This window comes from Necator americanus, chromosome IV, assembly GCF_031761385.1.
Source record: "Necator americanus strain Aroian chromosome IV, whole genome shotgun sequence".
Taxonomy (NCBI): domain Eukaryota; kingdom Metazoa; phylum Nematoda; class Chromadorea; order Rhabditida; family Ancylostomatidae; genus Necator; species Necator americanus.
The window spans coordinates 25,981,885-25,989,559 of NC_087374.1; the positions used below are offsets into that span (position 1 = coordinate 25,981,885).

Consider the following 7,675-nt stretch of genomic DNA (forward strand, 5'->3'; position numbering starts at 1 on the left):
CATTAAGAGAACAAAGGAAGTGATAATTTCCGTTCACTTCTAGAATAGTACCGTCAGCAATCCAAAGCGAGAGTGTCGAGTGTAAAAGCGAATACAAGCCGTAAGCGAGTTTTTTTTTAATAAAAACAATTCAACAAATCTTTTAGAGTCTGCTCTGTTTAAATACAACACGTAGGTAGTCATCATTTAGCGTTCAATTCTCATAACGTCTTATTCTTTCCATTATCTTCTCACTCGTGCGTCAATTGGGGAGAAATCGCGTGATATATATCCGTAAATAACAAATCGATACTGACAAATACAATAGTACATACAGTAGTACAATGAGTGTAGTGATGACTATCTATCGGATCTACGTCCTTAGGATTTACGTGCGAATATACCTTGCTCCGGTTAGCCATTTCTCGCATTTTATCAGATGATCAGTGGGAGAGAATCAAATGTGAATAAATCCTAACTCGTTTGTTTGTTAACTTTACTATACTAAAAAGTAAAATAAGAATTTAAATGGGAAGCTGAAAGTTAGAGTAAGAAATTAAGAAACAAACAGAAAAATCGGAATGTTTCAAACTTCGATCATGATGTTCTTCTTTGAAATCTATCATAGTCTTCTTTATGAATTTGAAAAGCTGTCAGAGGAGCTAGGACTGCTGGCTGCATCTCCATGAACGACTGCAGCGTGACCTCGACGAGGTATGTTTGCGCATCCCCTGGCACATCCACTGGACACGTAGTCTCCCGGGGGCACCGCGAAGAATCCGTTAGGAGCCTCTTTGCCGTTTCCCTGCTATCTCAGAACTGCAAGTTTTATGCTTTTTGCTAATACTATGTAAGCGAGCTGGAGCGGTAAGATGGGCATGACATAAGGCAGGAGCAGCGCAATGTCCTACTGATGTTGTCAATTGTTGCGAAGCGGAAGTACCGATCATCCTTGCCACCCATTTCTCTTAAGAAAAGTCATCGCAAAAGGTGTGAACTCTTAAGGAAAAGGATCCCTCCCATTACACATTCTTCATTTCATAATTCCTTATCACTGTAGTTTTTTTCGTCTCAATAGCCAGAACAGCTTCTAGAATGTTGTCTTCAAGCGCCTTGAGTGTTTTCGGCGGGCGTGCTGGCTCATGCCATGGATACGTAATGTCTCAGAGCCAGAAAAAATCCGCGTGAGCTTCACTACCGTTCCCCTATCCTACTTCCACTCTCAAAGACTTCTGTGTTGAACCAAAAATTCGATAAATAGTGCTATGTGAATACTGTGCAACAAAATAGAATTGTAGAACTTTATTGTAACCATGAAAGTAAAATCGAAGTTTTCATCGCAGAATAAGCCATCAAATCCTGGTAAGTATAACACTTAGCTCTTCCACTGTTCTCATGCTGCCCACAGTGTTGATTTGAAGAGGTAGATCCTGTAAATCCCGTATTATTTGTATCATTTTTGCTGGCTAAAAATCTGTCAATAAATCTACGGAAATATTTCACTCACGAGCACTTCACCAGGTCGCAGTTCGTATCTCCTCAAAATATGCGCCAGTGCCACCTTCATTTGCATCTGCGCAACTCTCATTCCTATACAATTTCTTGGTCCATAACCAAATGGGACGTATGTCAGGTGATCTCGAGTCGAACGATTCTCTATTGTCCATCTCTAATTTACGTTCTTATACAAAAATGATTACTTGAATCGATCTACAATGAATGAACAATATATTCTAGCGATTTCCCCAAAAAAATCCAGGGTATTTTTTCTACCTTAGCTTGGATTAAATAAGGGGCTGCTCACAAATATTGTATCTGTTTATCAGTGTAAATTCGTGAAATGTTAGTGGGTTGCGCAAACGCATAACGCAAAATTCCAATCATCTTTGCGTAAAAAACATACATGAGGAGACGATTATGAAAGAAGCACTTTTATTTGCACTATTTTCATATTATCAAAAAACGTTTATACGTTGCGGAGTCTTGCGAAAACCATTAATTAGAAGATAAATTGGATTTTTTGGGGGTTTTTTTGGGGTACCCGATGTGGGTGGAATGGGCTCAAATAGAATCACTATTCATATTTACGGATATATTTTCTTCCTTATAGTCTTGGAAAACAAAAACAAAATCAGATGAACGTAATAAGCTTCAAACCTCTCCGGGTCGAACATCTTTGGAGATGGATAATACTCTTCGCAGTAATGAATTGCTCGTATTGGAAGAGTAAAAATACATCCTTTCTTCATTTTTATTCCATTGATTGTAACATCGCTTGTACAGAGGCGGTTTGTTCTGGAAATGGGTGTTGGAGCTGTCCGAAATGACTTGGTTACGTAAACAAAGAAGAACCTCGGTAAAAAGTGTATGTATTGTAAAATTTAGAATTACCTTACAACTGGTGGATACATCCGCAATGTTTCAGCAATGCATTGATCCAAATACTTCAATTCATTCAACATTTCGGGTGTGATATCAGTCTAAAAGAAAAATCTCTTTTTTTTTGTCCGCGGACGTTCTACTAATGCTGCTCATTGCTTTCAGTTACCTCGAGTGAATCAATATAATGGAGGAGAAAACAGTCATTATTATGTTTGGAAGAATTTCCCTCCTCTTTGCAAACTCTTTAGATTTCATCGTGTTTTCTCAGTCCTCACTTATTACTAATGATCATTTTCTTCCAGTAGTCAACAATAAAATACATAAATCTACCGTAATTTCAATGATGCTAGTCTAGCTTTTCATGTCATCTTCACCTGGTTTTTGCAAACCGCTTGAATTTCTTCTCTGCAACGTTGCTGGATGTCTTGGTGTACTGCCAGCATGTAGACGGCTAGGTGAAGAGCAGCTGGTGTAGTCTCGAATCCAGCCAAAACAAACATGAAAGCCTAAACGATCCTCCTTCTTTCTTTGGGTTGGTACAAATGAGTTATGCTTGTCGAAACCGCAACATGCGGCTCAACCTGATCCTAATTTTCTTGTGTTTTTCTCACCTGACCAAGAATGTCTCCTTTTGTCAACACTTTGCTTGTGCGTTGGAGATCAAACTCTATCTCTTCGTCTCTTACCCTTTCCTTGTCATCCTCGACAAGACTGTTAAGTAGAATTTGAAAAAAGTCGCTGTGGATCTGCAACGAGCGAACGAATATTGTTCCGTTAATTCAAGCATACCTTTTCTGGATCGAGATTAAAAAGTCATTTGAAAGGCACTCACCGAATCACTACGTTCTTTCCTCTCCTCAAAAAGTTTCTCGAGAACGCTAAGGAAGAACTTATTTGCAGCATTGTTGAGCACAGACACGCCGGTAATCTTTTGAAAGGCGGCAGCGATGTTTGGGAAGAGAACTGAACGGCGAAAATTTACTTTTCGGGAAACAATGGAAAATTTGACACGCACACTGGCTCGAGTTAAGAATATCATTTACATAATGCAAAACTATCATTTGAAAGTAAAGTGTGGACTCGTCAAAAATTTTTCAAGAATGAAAATGTTGACGATTTGCTCATTTTGGAGCATTACGAATAGGTGGTCTTTTAACGAAAAGAAAAACGAATATTTTTGAAATGAGGACTATACATACTTCTACTCTCATTTGTCGAGAGGATAGATAAGGTTGAAAAACTTCCACAAAAATTCTAAGAGAAATAAACTTTTTTTTCTGAAGTTTTGACTCCTTGACTTTTCAGTTGCAAAATCCTATACATCTATGTATGCTAGTCAGGTTCTGCATCAGATACGTATTTAATTAGTGGAAGTCCCGAGTGCTGTTTACTGCTAGGTACTGTGCGAGAACAGTTATCCCAGTTAAAGGCATCACCCCACGAATCTGGAGTGGTATTCGTATATCGGATCGTAGATTATTGAGGGAAGGGTGATTCCGCCCATTTCTACCTAATTGCCGTAGAAAACGGGCCGGAAGGTACGGCTTCGAACGTTCCGGCGCTATTTTCCACAAGGAGTTCGATTGGAGCGCGCCAGCTTTGTGCACGCGAGCATCTTCCGGGCCGTTTTTTTAGGCAATTAAGAAGAAATGCACGGAATCACGCCTCTCTCCATGATCTACTATCTCGTGTACAAATACTCCACCTGAAATCCGCACCACCTCAGATTCGTGGTATGGTGCCTTTAAACTCAGCAATGATACAAGTATACCGCCTCACCGTTAACAGATAAAGATAACGACGTAAGCAAGTAGGTTAACTCACTAACAAATGTCACTTCGGGTGAGCGAAGATCAAACTCGGAGAATTTTCTGGCAAACTGAATGAAAGGCGATGATGAGTTATGTTGGACGTTGAAATCGTACCCGAAAGCGCATTTTGCAGTCATATCAAGTGTGAGACGAGTTATGACACTAAATGATACACTATATTAGCCGAAATAGAAAATAAGTAAAATAAGAAGTGACAAAGAGACGATCTATTAATCAAATCAAACGATTCGCTCGAGGTGGAATGAAACTCACTCTCGTACTGGAACTGGTTGTCCATTTGCCTCGTATTCGTCCAGAATTTTTAGACAAATTTCTGCGCACTCATTAAAAATTGGTGTCATCTGAAAGTACCGAATCTAAGGCCTGATTTCCATGAGTGCATAGATGAACATTATAAAATGGTCAGTTTTCTGACGCTGTAGTTAGTTATCAAATAAATAATAAAAGATAAAATAAACAAATAAATGAAAAATAATAGGTAATAAATATAAAATACATAATAAACCACAACCATTTTTATCTTCCCCGTAGAGAAAGCTGGAGCCACGTGGCTGCGTACATTCGACCAGTACAATCCTTTCAATGAAACCAGCGAAGTGGCCAGTAGAGATTTCTGATCTGACGGATCCACATTGAGCAAGTTCTTAATGAAAATTTCCTTCAAAACCTTGAAAAACCCCTAAAAATTGAATTTTGAAATCCCAAAAATTTGCAGTCAAAATTAAAGAAAGAAACTCACATCATAGGCATTTTAAGAAATTCCTCCTGTATATTAAGCACAAAAGCATTTACAGAAATCCGAAAGTAGATTCAAGATGTTCTATTCATCTCATCTCAACTTAACTATCTCCCTTTTCTAACGTGATCATCATCGTACTAAAAAACTTTAGATTTTTTCTGAGTTTGGACAGTAAGAGACAGTTTTTTTGTTGTTTAATCTAGATTTTTCCGAAAAAAATCAGTCACAAATGATGGTAGTTCAGTTGATAATGAACCAGTGCTTGTTTCTCAACAAAAAAAATATTATAGAGCAGAGTAGTTCTCACTTGATTCTGTCATGAAAATCGTTTCTTTTCGACTTAAAATCTTCATTGTTTGTTCTTACCTCTTCTTAAAAGAGACTCTTTTTTCCAATGGTAAGAACTGCTTGCACTTTTTACTATGGTTTTCGTTAGGGAGGTGAACAAAGTACGTTTATTGTTGCTCCTGGTCGCAGCGCAATACAAATTATAGGGCCACCAAAGGAGCCAGGCTGACCAGTCAATAGTATCTCATTCTCTGAACAATTTCACATTCTTTTCTGCTATTTTTGAGGAACGGTAATTCTGCTCTACTTCTAAGAGTCCGAGGAAAGGCGAGGGTGTGTTGGAAACGGGCAGTTTTGCTACTTCTCATTACAGGAAATCAGGATTTCAACCTATTACTCCTTCGTATTCCTCCCTACACCTCGTTAATACTCCTCCATTAGTACCTCGAATTAGTAGGAAAGAATTAAGTATGGCAATAATTTGTCCATAATTTAAAAAGTTGTACAAACTGACTAACAGTTCTGTCCGTAAAATGATCAAATTCCTTGACCAGCACGGTGCGAAGTATGTCGAGATCAATAGATACGAGTTCAGGTGAAGACATTAGAAACATCCTGAAAAGTTTACTCGAAGAAGTAAAGCAAAATAAAATTGGCTTGTGTTTTTACCCGTAGGTTTTCCCGTATTTTGCAATCCATCTCTCATCTATGGTGTGAAGTCCTTTCGCGTATTCTTTAGCATTCCCGGTAAGAATATTAGCGGCTGGACCGGGAATCGCTTGTCTGCGCCAGTAGGTCTTTCCATAAGCTAGGTAGCTGAAGCATGAAGTTTTTGAACTCGTTCTCGAGCGATTCGAGCAAATTTGAATTAGTCCATATTTATTCTATTCGTTTCTATTACTATTACTTATTATTTTTCTATTATTTTATTTATTTTTATTATCTGGGCAAAAAACCTGCAAATAAATTCGCATACGTTCACAGCTTAAGCATGCTCTTCTCGTCGCTCTGCCCATACACGTACAAAGGTACTAATTAGCCACTTTTCGTATTACAACCTTCTTCACGGAATGAGTTGTCAAACAAAGTATTTGTACTCGTCAACTGTTTCATTAATAAGACCATTACACATCTGGAACATTTATATTGTTTATTTATATTCTAGAGACAACAATACAATAGTGGAAACGTGGGTTCATAAGGTCAAGTCGCTTCCAGAACCCAACTTTCGTTTTCTTACATAGATTCTTAATATACTCTTTTTTCTTTATCAACTAAACATAAGTAAAATACCCAACATGTGCAGAACAAATAATGAGGTGATCAGTAGTCTCCATGTTCGACTGTCCTTAAATCTTTACATGTTGAATAGGTAACTTTTCCATCCATTTCACTTTATTTTTTACTGATCATCTTATTTTTATTTATTTTTCAAACCCACGAAAAGAAGATGACTTTCCATGAGTTGATGGAACTACTCAGAAAAAGATCAATAACGTTGTTGATGGAATAAGATCGGAAGTTGCCGTCATTGACTTCAAATTCATTTAGCTCTACGTTACATCTTTGTTGCTGTGTAGACAAATAGGAGTCTACACCAGAGGCACAAAAAAACGATTTTTTCGAGAGCTTTTCCCTAATAGTGAAGTATGAACATATCCGACACACCCTGGCGAAGATGCGGATAGCTGCGTTAGGCCGTCACACCTACCCGCCGATTAAGTGAAGTAAGTCAAGTGCGATATGTAGCGACTCACCTGAACGAAACTCCCAGAAATAAGCATAATAGGCTGAAGGCAAGTGTGATTGAGTAGAACTTGTAGACGAAATAGAGCACAGCGCAAAGGAGTGCTGCGACTTCTCCCAGCCCAAGTACTAGCATTTATTTCTCCCGTATATGCCCAGTGGTTGCGTGCTCTGAATTAGCAGCAATTCTGAGTGAAACAATTTTAACGATTGGATGCAAATTTTTGGCAATAGAGTTTCTGACATCGACTTAGACAAATTTTGGTAATAAAGGTCTTAGCATCATTTCAGGGTTTCTTTCTTATAGATTCTACAACTGTGTATCAAAGATCTCTCCAAAGTAAAAGAAATTTAGCCAGAGGTGGCTTAAATACAGATAACACATAAAAAGCCACTAATAAAATTCTATTGATTGTTATAGTGATCCGCAGTATGATTGTTCTATAGAGAGAAAATTATCCAGTTATGCTGCTGGTGCACAAAAGACGTGACTCTGAGGATCATTCCATTAGGACTGAACAAATTCAATTCCTCGGTAGTGTGGCAGCGCGCCTTCGTTCGTATCTTTGGCTTTGTGTTTCACTTGGCCCACTCCAAGTATAAGGTTCTCCTTTTATTAAAGGTTAATGGAGCACCTATAAACCGTAAATATAATATCAAATATCAAAACAATAATATAGTAATATTAATATATTAAAAAACGACACAC

General features: G+C 38.1%; 1 protein-coding gene across 2 annotated transcripts; it reads right to left on the reverse strand.

Moving 5' to 3' along the window:
• Nucleotides 1-1,331: 1,331 nt before the first annotated feature.
• On the reverse strand, nt 1,332-7,102 carry RB195_002716 (uncharacterized protein; the record flags this gene model as incomplete). Of its 2 annotated transcripts, none has more annotated exons than XM_064200099.1 (13): nt 1,332-1,409; nt 1,487-1,646; nt 2,137-2,274; nt 2,371-2,459; nt 2,736-2,867; nt 2,973-3,107; nt 3,194-3,324; nt 4,186-4,334; nt 4,446-4,534; nt 4,705-4,836; nt 5,739-5,835; nt 5,890-6,036; nt 6,978-7,102. In XM_064200099.1, the coding sequence occupies 13 exons, from the start codon at nt 7,100-7,102 to the stop codon at nt 1,332-1,334; spliced, it is 1,602 nt and encodes a 533-aa protein (XP_064055979.1). The 2 variants fall into 2 exon arrangements, with proteins under 2 accessions (XP_064055979.1, XP_064055980.1); XM_064200098.1 differs by having other exon boundaries at nt 4,753-4,872.
• Between the last annotated feature and the right edge of the window lie 573 nt (nt 7,103-7,675).